General features: G+C 54.6%; 6 protein-coding genes across 6 annotated transcripts; 1 reads left to right on the forward strand and 5 right to left on the reverse strand.

Annotated features, from left to right (window-relative positions):
• Positions 1-103: 103 nt before the first annotated feature.
• PV09_02243 (uncharacterized protein) lies at positions 104-3,255 on the reverse strand. Its single transcript, XM_016355253.1, has 2 exons — positions 2,220-3,255; positions 104-2,157 (listed from the first exon to the last, which is right to left on the reverse strand). The coding sequence occupies exons 1-2, from the start codon at positions 2,687-2,689 to the stop codon at positions 312-314; spliced, it is 2,316 nt and encodes a 771-aa protein (XP_016217269.1). The 5' UTR covers positions 2,690-3,255; the 3' UTR covers positions 104-311.
• A 1,294-nt stretch (positions 3,256-4,549) lies between these two features.
• On the reverse strand, positions 4,550-6,275 carry PV09_02244 (uncharacterized protein). Its single transcript, XM_016355254.1, has 3 exons — positions 6,166-6,275; positions 5,596-6,043; positions 4,550-5,539 (listed from the first exon to the last, which is right to left on the reverse strand). Exons 1-3 carry the CDS (start codon positions 6,215-6,217, stop codon positions 4,786-4,788), a joined length of 1,254 nt encoding a protein of 417 aa, XP_016217270.1. The 5' UTR covers positions 6,218-6,275; the 3' UTR covers positions 4,550-4,785.
• Positions 6,276-6,409: 134 nt separating this feature from the next.
• On the forward strand, positions 6,410-7,695 carry PV09_02245 (uncharacterized protein). The gene has a single exon (XM_016355255.1). It carries the CDS (start codon positions 6,650-6,652, stop codon positions 7,157-7,159), a length of 510 nt encoding a protein of 169 aa, XP_016217271.1. The 5' UTR covers positions 6,410-6,649; the 3' UTR covers positions 7,160-7,695.
• PV09_02246 (uncharacterized protein) lies at positions 7,683-8,427 on the reverse strand (the record flags this gene model as incomplete). The annotated part of the gene is made up of 2 exons (XM_016355256.1): positions 7,683-8,147; positions 8,215-8,427. 2 exons carry the CDS (start codon positions 8,425-8,427, stop codon positions 7,683-7,685), a joined length of 678 nt encoding a protein of 225 aa, XP_016217272.1.
• Positions 8,428-8,632: 205 nt separating this feature from the next.
• On the reverse strand, positions 8,633-9,554 carry PV09_02247 (uncharacterized protein). The gene is made up of 2 exons (XM_016355257.1): positions 9,129-9,554; positions 8,633-9,032 (listed from the first exon to the last, which is right to left on the reverse strand). The coding sequence occupies exons 1-2, from the start codon at positions 9,423-9,425 to the stop codon at positions 8,910-8,912; spliced, it is 420 nt and encodes a 139-aa protein (XP_016217273.1). The 5' UTR covers positions 9,426-9,554; the 3' UTR covers positions 8,633-8,909.
• A 113-nt stretch (positions 9,555-9,667) lies between these two features.
• On the reverse strand, positions 9,668-11,611 carry PV09_02248 (uncharacterized protein). The gene has a single exon (XM_016355258.1). It carries the CDS (start codon positions 11,566-11,568, stop codon positions 9,826-9,828), a length of 1,743 nt encoding a protein of 580 aa, XP_016217274.1. The 5' UTR covers positions 11,569-11,611; the 3' UTR covers positions 9,668-9,825.
• Positions 11,612-11,680: the final 69 nt, after the last annotated feature.

Consider the following 11,680-nt stretch of genomic DNA (forward strand, 5'->3'; position numbering starts at 1 on the left):
CTCTGGGCAGATATCCCTCGTCAATGTAGGGGTCTGCCCAGAAGACGATAGAACGAGGCAAGCGGAATCTTTGAAATGAACGCGTGACCTTTCGGATTGATCTCTTTGCTGTGATATGGCGAGATGTTCTAGCCGCGATGATTGAGCCTAGATGGCCATTCTCTTCTGAGGCGTCTTCAGACACCTGCAGACCTATATATACACAAGAAGTAATGAACCTCCCATCCAGCGCCTTCGCAATGATATGACATGCCTTTCGATACATGAAAAAAAAAAAAGATTGGGAATCTAAGTTTAAAAAACAGAGTAGATCACGAATCCTCAAGGTCATCTCTCTTGACCGGATGCAGCAGCATCGGTGGCAGGCACATCCTGCCCTGCTTCTCCTCCGCCTCCCACTCTGGGCCGCCAAAGTCACCCAGGCCATCCTGTGCGGACCAGCCCATCCACCGCCTGTACAGGATTCGAGGGAACCGAGCATGGTAGTACCAACTGAATGGACGGAAGTTGACCTCCCGATCTTGGTTGTAAACGGAATCTTCGCCCTGACCCCAACGTCCGGGAATGCCGTCGTCGGCGTTGAAAATGGCGTCTGCGTAGCGAGCGGGCCACTTGACGGCGGAGTAAATTGGATGCGGTGCATACACGGCTTTGAACCCATGCTGCAGGGCTACAGTGGTGGGCCACATCTCGGCTTGCATCGTTCTGCCTGCCAAATTCTCTTCGTGCATCGCGTCGAGCAGTCTCTTGCTAAGGCGAAGGACGGTGTTGATGTAAGCGCGGCGCGGAATCTCTTGCTGTAAAGGGTCGAAAAATTCGTCGTCCGTAGGGTGCTCGTCATTGAAGACGGGGTGCACGCCTTCGTTGTAGTTCCAGATCTTGTTGCGCATCGTCCAAGACGTGTTGGTAGGATCCCAGATGGGCAGAAGGGTGATGATGTCTGCCTCCTCGTTGACGCCCCATTCGAAGTCATCCTCTTCGATAGAGTGTGGAGGCTTAGGTCCGCTTGGGTTCTGCTTATCCTTGTACGGCATGGGACCCCAAACCGGCGGGGGAATGTCTCCAGCCTCAGAAGCTTCTTTGATGATTTTGTGCGTGTCCTCCACGAAACGTTCATAGCTCTTCCCATGAAAGTCTGGGATGTAGAACCTCGCGTTTCTTTCCCAGAGATACTTCCTTGGCTGCTTCAGGGCGAAATCTTGAACGCGGTCCAAGAAGTGGAAGTGGTTGCCAATGTATCGCACGTCCATCTCCCAATTCCAGATGTAATCGTATTCGGGGTGCTGCTGCGAGAACCACTGGACAGACATGAACTGATGCCAGTAGACCTGCCAGTCGGTGACGCCCGGATACATCTGTTTGCACACCTTCTCGTTCCACAGCACGGCGATGTCTCGCAGCTCGCGGGGCACATTCTTGATAAGCATGCGCCTGTACGCGTGTGGATCCGTGAAGATTGGGGCGTCATAGTCCTTGATGTTGACAAAGAGGAAGACCTGGTACTCGCCTCCCGTTCGCAAGTTGAGCTCGGAGATCATCGCTCGGATAGCGAGAATGTCGTTCGAAGAGTACTTGTAGCCTTCCCAGGTTCGGATCAAAACAGCTGTCCGAGGTCGGTATGACTTGTTCCCCAAGGACAATTCTTTCTGCGCTTCTTCGCCTCTCCGCGACTCTTCGTGGAACCGGGTCCAGGACTGGCCTTCCGGTTTGGCGAAATCCGGGGTGAATTTCCATTCGACCCGTGCGCTTGGCTTGAAGCGTTCCTGGTTCCGCTGGAAGCATTTGTCCTGCAGCTCACCCCACTTTACGCTTGCCCAGTCTACCAGACTGTTCTGCGAGCTCGAAAGGGGGTTGTATCCGTACGCTCCGTATCGCTGCACGCGATCAAAGCACACGTCCGAGTCCAGACCGATCGCATCGGCTGAGCCTGTGAACTCGCCTGGAAAGTCCTGTGGCTTGGTCGGGTAAGCTCGCATAGCGTCTATGAGATCGTCGTTCAAGGGCCCGCCTCTCGGACCGTCGCAAACGTGAAAGTCACCCTCGTATTTCCTCTTCCACTCGTCGGACGTGTACGCTGGATACGGTAGATAAGGCTTTTGAGAAGCCAACTGCGCAGGCGTGAACTTTGAAATTCCGCTTTCATAGAAGTTGCGCTCCCTGTTTTCAGTAAGCCTTGTGTGGATGGATTGCTTTGGAGGAACGTTCAGCTGAGTACTTACATTTCAAAACCCTCCCAGCGGTTCGGATCATATTCTGAGTCGTCGTCGAAGGCCTCGTAGTCCGGCCAGTGGCCGTCCACATGACCTGGTCGATTCCAATGCATCATGTCCCTCATGTACTGTTCCATCTGTTCTGGCTCTAGAGTCGGCATTGGCAGATCACTCGAGGCCGTGTAGACCTTTGCAGGCTTCGTCGGGGCTTTGGTAGAAGGCGGTCGCTTTGCCTTGTCCGTTTGAGCGCTTGAACTCATGAGATGCTGATGCTCGTCTTTCATAGGCTCCTGCTGCGTCTTCGAACTCCCGCCTTGCTTCTCATTGGGGGCGTGGTATATCCGAAAGCCATTCTCATCATATATGTAGTCTGGCTTGGCGGAAGGTGACGGTGCAGACGTCCTGTAAGTCCACGTGAGGAAGACATAGGTGCAGACGGCAAGCGCAAGCAGCGTCAACGGGCGCCCGATGAATAGCATCTTCGCTTTCAATTGACTACAAGACGAGAAGGGAGAATGTGGGTGTTCCTCTACAAAGATTTTTTTTTCTCGGTGATATGTCTAGGAATTTGGTGGGCTGCGTTGTTCGGATATCGAATCCGGGGCTTCCAACACGGGCAGCAACCAGACCGGGTGTAATGAGCGAATGAAGAAAATGGGCTTGAAATTTGATCTGCTCAGCGTCTAGCTGACCGTGGCCAAGTGACGGGTGCAATGGAAGCGACGAGGTGTGGTAAACTTCGTCGAGGCGTGCGGCAATTAGTCGCGAGCCATGGTCTATCTCGAGCAAGAGAAGCGTGGAAGAACGGCGGCGACACCACAGAACGGATGGACGCGTTTGCAGGAAGCAACAGTATGAAAACGATTAAGGACAGAATGGGGCGGGAGGGAGAGAAGGAGAGACGGAGAAGGAGCAAGAAGGAAGAAGACGAAGACGAAGAGAAACTGGGGCAAAGATTGCGAGCAATCTTTTGCATATATCGAGCAAGACGAAACAAGCAGAAAAGCGTTGCGTGTGCCCGGGGGGGCGCTTGAGTGGGTTCATGTAGGAAATGGTGTAACAGATGATTAGCACAGGACAGGACGCGTTGCAGACCCATCCGAGCCTCTGAAACGGTCAATCAAGTTTGCCAGCAGGCAAAGGAGTCCCTGCCTGCAGATCGTGCCGCTCGTGCTGGGGGCGGGCCCATCATCATGGTCATCACCATCAGCAGCAGGAGCAGCAGCGCGCCAGCATTGCAGGCGGAGGGCAGAAGGCATGGCGGGAACGGTTCAGAAGACGACGGGCCAGCGAGTCGTACAGAACATCCATGCTGCGCGTCGGTTGTGTGTAACGAGGACGGACGAGATTGGGCTGGGCCGGCCGTTGGCTGGCGCGGGGCCGCAAGCCCAGTGTGGCGCCGCCGTGCGTCCAACCAGCGCGGGCGTTTCCCAGCGAACCTTCTCTCGACGTCCGGCGCCCGCAGCTGCCCAGCGGCGATCGCTGAGGCCCGGCAACGCTTCCCATGTGAAAAACAAAACAAAGAAAAAGGCGCGCCGCACACTCTCCTGGCGAGAGACTGAACGCAAAGAGAGCCCGCAGAGCCCGAGCCGAGCCTGGGCCTGGGCCTGAGCCAGCGGTGCCTGCGCCCGCGCTTGCGCTTCACACCCGGACCAAGCCTCATCCTCCTCCTCCTTCGCGTGGATCGGTAACGTGTCCCTTGCTTTTGCCCTCTCCTCCACGCAAAACGACAGAAGGTGGCAAGCCCGCCAGCATCAGGCCGTGACGCCTGTGACAGAGACGAAGCTGGGCTGACTGTGCGTCGACAGATCCTCAGCCCTTTGCGCGGACGCTCAGCTAACAGGGAGCAAAAGCGTGTCCCTTTTGTGCCACACACCGAACGGTGCTCTGACTTTTCTTCCGGGAAAGATAAAATATGTTTTTAGAGAAGAGAAAAAAAAAACACAAAGATCCTGTGCGAGCTTTGGCTTTACCATCCTCCGCCGCGGCATCCAGCACGCGCGAGAGCCGTCTCTCAGCCGCTGGAGAGCGATCATCAGGGACACACGAAGAACAGGCTTTTTACGTGCCTCGGTGCGCGTGTGCACAACTCTAATCGCACGTCAAGCTCCTTTCAGGCTTTCGTATCACCCTTTCCTTCTGTGCGACCGTGTGACAAACACCGTTTTGTCTCACGCGGCAAGGAACCCTTTCTACTTGCGTGCGGTTTGCGTCTTCTCTTCGCCCTTTCGGCTGCTTTGCCTCGACGATCTGGAGTCTTTCTTTCGCAACAGCTTCCAAAATGTGGTTTTTTTTTTCCTTTTTACCAATGCACGTGGAAGCGAAACGCAATACACGGGATCATGGCCATGCATGTCGACGATCAGGGGGGCGCTAGTCGCAACGCATCCTGGCCCCGTCGCCTCATTCATTCGTTGCGTGGTGCCATCTTTACACACAAAAAAGACAACGCAAAGGCTATACTCTATTCAAATTTTAACATGCTCGAATCGCTATGCTTGCTGCTCTCCGATCCATTCTACTGTAGAGAGCGAGAGAGATTGGTGACGGCAGGAGACCTGGCATTGCACCCTATTCAAGTCCATTTCTGTACCACCACGCCACCCCTTTTGAATTCTGCCATTTCTCCCAGAACGGCGGAATGATCCGTGAGCTCCTTGCTAGGAAAGGTCGTCATTAGAGCAAATGGCCGCTGTTGGGGGGAGCTAGCCTCGACGAAGCGGTAAACGTCGCCAACAGTATGCGTCGTGTTGAATCGTGACCGCAGCGTCGTTCCGTCTCCGAGTCGCACTTGCAACGTAACCGTCGGTTGTGAATCGTTGATCGTAGGAGCGGATGCGCCAGCACCCGCCGTCGAGGCATGCGAGGATGTACCAGGTCGAGAAGCCGACAATGAGGACGCGGGGGCAGAAGCGAGCGAGGCAGCCCCCGGCGTTGGGCTGCCTAGACGCTGACCTCGACCCTCAAACGGTTTGTACTTCTTCTTTGGCTGCACGAACTTCGTGTCCTTCTGATTGTCGAGCTGCAAGTCTACTTCTTGATTATGTTCCACATTCAATAGCTCAAGCGGCGCGCGGCCCTGGTTGATCATCGCCAGCGTAGCGGCGTTCGCAGGGTCGTCATAGCGAAAGAGTGGGCCATCGTCAACGGAGAAGCCGTCAGACCACAGATGGAGAACACGTTGCACGCGGGGCGGTGGGCGTGGTGCGTTTGCACGAGGGTCCTCGATAATGCGACTTTCTGTGCCTTCGCCGCCAAGGGTGACACCGCGACCCGTGAAGCGGGAACGGGGTGCTTCATCCTCATCTCCGCCTGGCCGGGGAATGTTTCTGTCATAAAGCCGTTAGCTTGTGCGTGATAGAAATGGTACAGTGTCGCGACGCACCTGCGGGCACGTTCGAGCATATGCTCTATCTGGTCTCGAGGATTCGAGCCTGGATTCTGCACTGCCAGACCCGACTTCTCGCCGCCTGCAAACAGATCTTGCTCCTCGTCATCCTCGTCGTCATGGCCGTGCCCAGCATGCGAGTCGCCTTGTAGATCTCGCAGTGTACGCATTCCTCCTCGACCTGCACGAGTCGGTGGCCCTGCGGAGCGAGGTGCTGATGCCGCCGTCGATCGTCCCGCCGTCGGTGGAACGTATCGGGACGCGACGCCATCTCCTCCTAGTGTTCTTCCGCCACCAGGCACATTTGGCGGAGCCGTATCTTGGTCGTCATCGTCGCTAGCATGCTCGTCTCCGGGCCTATCTGACGCGAACCACGTCGCAACAGCGGCCTCCACGTCCCAATCGTGTGCTCCCAACGCATTCTCGGCTTCCGAAGGTGGCGCATCTACACGTGGTCAGCCGTGATCTCTACGTCTCGACTTTCATTTCGGCAGCGTCGTAGCAGCTCGCCACTCTCGTGACAAGTACTCGGTGCCACAGAGCTTCTACACTGTGTCGTAGACTCACTGGTGAAAGCACAGAATTGAGCTATGAGCTCGTCTTTGTTTGGGGGGGCCATGATGCTGTTGCGTGCTACGATGAAGGCTGTAAAGTGCAGGCAGCTTGGACGCTTTTTGAAAATGGAAGCTCGCAGATTGACTAGGCACCCCGCGATGATGCAGAGTCCCGTCCCCCTCGCCGCATCGGGGCTAGTGCGGGCGACGCTCTAGAGCCTCATCCGTCACCGAAAGCGTGCGACGTCAAAGGCCCCGCCGTGGCAGAACTCACCCTCTAACCGAACCTTTGATAACAAAAGTAAAGCTGCCGTCCATTGCCTCACGGGTCGACCGATCCAAACAAGATAGCAGAGATCTCCGCAGCGCCGAAAAAGTTTCGAACGAAACCGTTCCTCTCACGTCGTCAAATCCGCCGAGGATCCTCTAACCCACGCATCCGTCCACCGGCCATCTCCGCGTTGCACGCACACGTAGACACGCAGACCTCGCGCGCCATGGCCGCCAACGCCAAAGTCGCCCAGAAACGGCTCTTCACCGAATACAAAAACCTCTCCACCGATCCTCCCGCGGGCATAACGGCGGGCCCGGTTTCGGAAGATGACTTATTCACCTGGGAAGCCCTCATCTCGGGTCCTGAGGACACGCCCTTCGAAGGCGGCATATTCCCCGCCGAACTGAAGTTCCCCAAGGACTACCCCCTTTCCCCGCCGACGATGCGCTTCACCTGCGAAATGTTCCATCCGAACGTCTACCCCAACGGCATGGTATGTATCAGTATCTTGCATGCGCCTGGAGAAGACCAGTGGGGTTACGAGAAGGCGAGCGAGCGGTGGAGTCCGATACAGAGCGTGGAGAAGATCCTGATCAGTGTTATGAGCATGTTGGCGGAGCCAAATGACGAGAGTCCTGCTAACGTCGAGGCTGCCAAGATGTGGCGGGATAAGAGGTCGGAATACGAGAAGATTGTGCGGAACAACGTGAGGAAGGGATTGGGATTGTGCTAGAAGCTGAGATATATCTTTTTCTTTTTCATGCATGTTCAGGCGCGCGATGGATGGCCTCGAGCGTACTGTATAATTTGTCCTTATGATTGACTACGTTGAGCGTTCTTCGCTCCGGCTACAGGTTAACTGTTCATGACCCCGAACAGCTTCGAAAGATTCGCCTCATTGGATTCAACCACTCCGGAGTTGTTGGAGCTTCGATTCATCTTACAGCAAATCAAAGCCTCCATCTGATCAAACTTTGTCCACTAGTGAGAATCGCATTCAATGGATCAGACTAGGTGGATCAGCGAGAAAACGGAGTTTTTGATTTTGACATTTAAAAATAGATTTAACATCAGACTAGGAGGCAGCTAGATGGTCCTCAAATCTCTTCAGGTCTTCTTGCAAGAATTACGTTTCTCTTTGTGGAAACTCCATATCACTGCTGTTGAGAAAGGTGGCTTCCAAAAGCCATGACGAAAGTGTTGAAAGAGGTCACCTTTGGAACACCTTTATGTCCTTCCTCATCACATAGCCTTATTCAAATTCCCAACTCCACCTTCTCCTTTTCCTTCCTCTCCCTCTCCCTTTCCTGTAGACTCAACTCCGTCAAAATCGTAAACATCTCCGCCACGGCTCTCATTCCATCGACTACGAATTCGTCGCTGAACTTTTTGATAAACCTGTCAGGATGCCACATCAGGCTCTGCCTCCACAACCACCCCGCACCATATCTCGTTCCGCCGACGCCCTTCATCAGACTCTCCACATCGTGGGCGCAAGCTCCCGGTCTCTGCTCCTGCTTGCGGAGACGACAGCTCGGCTCTTCACATGTGCATATTTCCGGGGGGAGCCAAGGGAACGAGCAAGCGTCCAGTCGATGTCCCTTAGAGCTCTTTGAGCCGCCGAGAATGGCTTCTGCAACGCTTTGCGACCAAGCAAGATAGAACGTGTGTGTTTCGAGCGACTGCGGTGTTGCGAGGAGTTTGATGTACGAGCTGGGAACCTGGGCGTTTGAAACTTACTTTTAGATAACGTGCGCCGTGTGCTCTCTTGCCAGGTCTCAAACTTACCCATCCTTCGTCGCCGGCCGTTGTGCGTGCAATATACCACCAATCGCCCTTGGCCTCAAGAATGCGTAAACTCTGATTGCGAGTGAGAGTCAGCTCCAGTGAATCCCTTGCTTTATATGAATGTGTGGCCGTTGCTGGGAGCGCATGAAGCAATCTGCCTTGTGGAAAGCCAGATGGCACTGCTTTCTCTGCTGGCTTCGAGCGAAAGTCCATGTTTATGCTAGACACACTCGCAACGTCGGATGCTGCACTTTTTGATGTTCCAGTCTCAGTACAGTGACGAGTACATCGGCCAGGTTCACTGATCCCAAATCAGGCTCTTATTGTCCTCGTTCCTTCCATAACCAGCAGCGGCAAATTGAGTGGTCGCATGAACCGAAGAGCTTATTTGCCAGGTAACTGATGAAGCGACATTGAATGAAAGAAAATGCCTGTTTATCAATTGCTAAATCAATATCACTGTATTTTTATTGGTCCGCGTTGCTGTGTAACCGCCGTAAATGCTTGAGAAATTTTCGAAACCCAACCGAGTCTAATGAGGCCGGTTGGCCAATCTATGATACACGTTCACCAGCGTCGCAATCTCGCGTACATCGTGCATTCGCTGATGAAAAGTGTTGAGCCCCCAAATGGTTCGTGGGCAGTGGGAGGTCTTAACCGGATTCCGATCGCCTCCTGCTGCCACCAGGCAGCATCTATTCCAAGCTCGTATACATGTCCATCTCTTCACCCGACTGTCTTCGCCTGCCCACGGGACTTTGCCTCATCTCTACTCCGGGGCCCACAGGTCTCACACCGCTCCTCCATGACGGGAACACCTGCCGGACACTCGTTAGCGCTATGCCCACGACGTCCTCTACTTCCAGCTCTCAAATGTTGAAAGCGCGTTGTAGAGGTCGAGCCAAGAGCCTCACCTTCGTCCCGCCCCAGCCCCATCTCCACGCGAGCTCGTTAGCAAACAGCTCGCCAAACCCGAGCATCAGTCCGTTGATGAATGGAAGTAACAAATTGATCGCTGCGCCGCGCACAAGTCCCCAAACTGTAGGTGGCTGGTACAGAATCATGGGCGCGCTGTTGCTCGACGACGGGGGAGCCGAGGACGCAGACGACTCGTTGTTGGCATCGTAGTTCTCGCTGTCCGACGGAATCGTTAGCCCGGAGGCAGCGAGGTCTGAGGATGCGCCTGGGCGCGAGCGTGGTGACACAGACATTATGCTGTGTATGCTTATGATGTAAAGAAGGAATTGGACTGGCCCTGTGGCCGTAGGACAGCGTGCAGAAGATAAAGACGGCTCGTGTGGAGTCGTTTCGTGGTTATGCTTAACCAGGGCAGCTGGCGTTCTGGGCATAAAGTTCCGATCTGCGGCGACGCGCATCGTGGATCTGAATAACGCTCCTTACAGCGAACTCGAGGCTGAGAGTCCACCTTACTGACGCTTTGTTGGAACATCAATGAAGGAATTATATGCGCTGATATTCTTAACCTCGTAGGCTATAGTACAATTGTATTTGGGCCAAATTTTTGGCAGCTATATTACATTCTAATCCGCTCGTAGTGTTCGTGGCATCATAATCGCTTGCATTTTATCCAAAGCTGGGGAGCAGCAAACTTTAAAACCAATCTCCCCAATCGCCTTCACCGTCTCCTTCTCCATTATTTGCGCCTCCCCATGGGCTTTGACCATTCTGACTTCCCCAAGGGTTTTCCTCGTATTGTCTCCATGGTGACTGTCCATCCTGCTCCCATGGGGCTCTCTCACCCCAAAATGACTCTTCACCTTCTTGCTGCGCAGGGGACTCCGCATTTTGCGGGCTATAGGGGTCTTGTACAGTGGGACTAGCATCGTCGGGCACTCTACCAAAGCCTCTCTGCATCGCCTCATACCCCGCTATGCTTCCAACTCCTGCCACAGCGCTTTCGCCTGCTCCAAGAGCACCGGCTCCTCTTGCTGCGGCTCCAACTTCGGTCCCTAGTGCGCCTGCACTCTCTGCTGCTCCCACTGCCCCCGCTGCTGCTCCGGCTTCCGCAGCTCCTCCAGCGGCACCGGCTTCTGCTGCTCCGCCACCCCACCATGGGATCCACATGGGAATCGGCAGAATGCCACCACTCCCACTATGCCTGCTGAAGTAATCGAAGTCGATGCTGACAGCCGTAGCTAGCATCACAGCGCGTTGGTCGAGCGTCATGCCTGGTGCGCTTTGCTCATGCTGCCTGAGGGCGCGCTCTCCCGTCCGTGAGATCAGGTGTCGAGGCTCCGCGGCCAACGCTGCCGAGTCCATACGCAGGGCGTATACACCGGTATCTGTAAATATTTCCCTAGCAAACCCCGCGAAGTTGCGATTTACAGAGCCGAGGAGTCGAGAGTCAGCAGAGAGAAGAGAGAAGTCCCAAGAGAGGAATGGCTCATCACAGTATGCCCATTGCGACATGTGTACTGTGCGATGCCCAGAGTCGACCGTCTGAAGCGCTGTGGATGTGGAAAGCGGAAGTGAGCCTGCAGTGAGTTGAGGCGCGCTGTTGGGATCCTGAACCTCTGCGGGTCGATTCAGGAAGAGATTGTACTTACGGCGAAGGGGTGCCCATTGCTGTTGCACCTCGCCGATGATGCGCATCTCTTCCGTGCGCAAAGGACTGAGCTGCGCAGAAGTACGATTCGCGATCGACCCGGCACTGATGCCTTGCAGTGCGTCTGTAGGGTGATGTCCCAAGTTAGGATCTGGGTTGACCGCATCGTACACTCCGACTCTTGAATTTATGAAGGTAAACGGTCTTGTAATCCGCAGCACCTCCTTCTCATACTTGTCGAAAACATGCACAGTAAACCCTCTATGCGTCTTAAACAGCTGTCTCTTCAGCATGTTGCCGTCAGGTTCTGCGAGATATCCGATGTGGTTTCCTAGGGGATCGAGGATGACGTATTTATTGGCCTGTTCGAAGCCAATCATGATGTTCATCATCTCAATCTGGCGTTGAATGATTATTGTCGAGTTGGCGAGAATACCCATGGCCGGGTGGTCCGGTTTGAGGATTGCGAGGGGATCGTCTGGTATATGGACTGGGGACAGCATGTCATTTTGATCGCTGTGAGCAGTTCGCTGCAGCGCCTGAGCGACGTTGTCACCCTGAACCTGGCGAGCGTCGTTGAAGCTCCTGCCGTGGGGATTCTCGGAGTCCTGTTCCCTCTGAAGATGGGGCTCCTGGTTGCTCTGTCGAGCATTGCGCAGATTATGGGACAACCCAAATCTCGGTGTCTTTCTGGCAATCCCGCTCTCCTTGGTAGATATGTATCGGTATGCAGGAACTAAACGCGCCTTTTGTGACAGCCGGGCTGCCCATCTCGAGGCAGGAAACATGGCGAAATTCCTCCTCGCCTTGGTTGCGGATGAAGTGAGAAATGTGCCAGCAAAGAGCGATGATGTAGACCCCGAAGTGAACCAAGCTATTTTCGGAATTCCTCCGCAAAAG

Source organism: Verruconis gallopava (genome assembly GCF_000836295.1).
Source record: "Verruconis gallopava strain CBS 43764 unplaced genomic scaffold supercont1.5, whole genome shotgun sequence".
Taxonomy (NCBI): domain Eukaryota; kingdom Fungi; phylum Ascomycota; class Dothideomycetes; order Venturiales; family Sympoventuriaceae; genus Verruconis; species Verruconis gallopava.

Coding starts and splice junctions, on each gene's coding strand:
- PV09_02243 (XM_016355253.1), bottom strand. CDS start 2,689: ATGCTATTCATCGGGCGCCCGTTGACGCTGCTTGCGCTTGCCGTCTGC. Junction 2,158..2,219: donor CGCTGGGAGGGTTTTGAAAT/GTAAGTACTCAG, acceptor TACTGAAAACAG/GGAGCGCAACTTCTATGAAA.
- PV09_02244 (XM_016355254.1), bottom strand. CDS start 6,217: ATGGCCCCCCCAAACAAAGACGAGCTCATAGCTCAATTCTGTGCTTTC. Junction 6,044..6,165: donor TCAATTCTGTGCTTTCACCA/GTGAGTCTACGA, acceptor GACCACGTGTAG/ATGCGCCACCTTCGGAAGCC. Junction 5,540..5,595: donor ATGCTCGAACGTGCCCGCAG/GTGCGTCGCGAC, acceptor GCTTTATGACAG/AAACATTCCCCGGCCAGGCG.
- PV09_02245 (XM_016355255.1), top strand. CDS start 6,650: ATGGCCGCCAACGCCAAAGTCGCCCAGAAACGGCTCTTCACCGAATAC.
- PV09_02247 (XM_016355257.1), bottom strand. CDS start 9,425: ATGTCTGTGTCACCACGCTCGCGCCCAGGCGCATCCTCAGACCTCGCT. Junction 9,033..9,128: donor GGGGCTGGGGCGGGACGAAG/GTGAGGCTCTTG, acceptor AGTGTCCGGCAG/GTGTTCCCGTCATGGAGGAG.
- PV09_02248 (XM_016355258.1), bottom strand. CDS start 11,568: ATGTTTCCTGCCTCGAGATGGGCAGCCCGGCTGTCACAAAAGGCGCGT.